This window comes from Plasmopara halstedii, assembly GCF_900000015.1.
Source record: "Plasmopara halstedii genome assembly, contig: Scaffold_2956, whole genome shotgun sequence".
In the NCBI taxonomy this organism is placed as follows: domain Eukaryota; phylum Oomycota; class Peronosporomycetes; order Peronosporales; family Peronosporaceae; genus Plasmopara; species Plasmopara halstedii.
In genome coordinates, this window is record NW_020189861.1 from 1,560,595 (window position 1) to 1,561,194 (window position 600).

At 39.3% G+C, this 600-nt stretch overlaps 1 protein-coding gene across 1 annotated transcript; it reads right to left on the reverse strand.

Annotated features, from left to right (window-relative positions):
* Positions 1–72: 72 nt before the first annotated feature.
* Positions 73–515, reverse strand: PHALS_06423 (uncharacterized protein; the record flags this gene model as incomplete). The annotated part of the gene is made up of 3 exons (XM_024719707.1): positions 73–84; positions 143–152; positions 205–515. The coding sequence occupies 3 exons, from the start codon at positions 513–515 to the stop codon at positions 73–75; spliced, it is 333 nt and encodes a 110-aa protein (XP_024584979.1).
* Between the last annotated feature and the right edge of the window lie 85 nt (positions 516–600).

Below are 600 nucleotides of genomic sequence, written 5' to 3' on the forward strand. Positions count from 1 at the left end.
AGACTCAAAATGACATATGTGGTCTATAGATGATACAAAAACAAAACAAAATATTTATCTTTGCTATTGTGGTCAGATAGAACTCTAAAACACTCCGTTCAGCGCCAAGATCCAACTGAATAAAAAAAACACAATTACTTACTTTAAATTTCCTGATCGAACCGCTCGATTCGAGAATTTGTTTTCAGCAAGTAGCTCTCATACCATTTTACCAAGTCGCTCTCAGGTTTGTCCATATGCACAAGGATTTGCGACAAATCATCAGGTGTCATGCCGCGAGATTTCCAAAACGAAAAAGTATTTTCCTTGATAAGATCGATTTGGTCTCTTCGCAAGTTTAATATTTTAGGTGTGTCGATGATTCTCTGAGCCTTGATCACGTTCAAAAGGAGAAAGTATTCTTCCATTAATTCTTCTCGCGCTACTTGTCTTGCCGTTTCCGCGTGAACGCTGCCTGGAATTTCCGCTAACTTATTCGTATAGCGTTTGTTCACATCATCACAAAACGAAAACATTCTCTCTCATCGATCGAAAAGCCCTTCGATAGCATTCGAATTCTCAGCCTTCTGGATGATGGTTGTAATCTCGTCGCTAAGGACG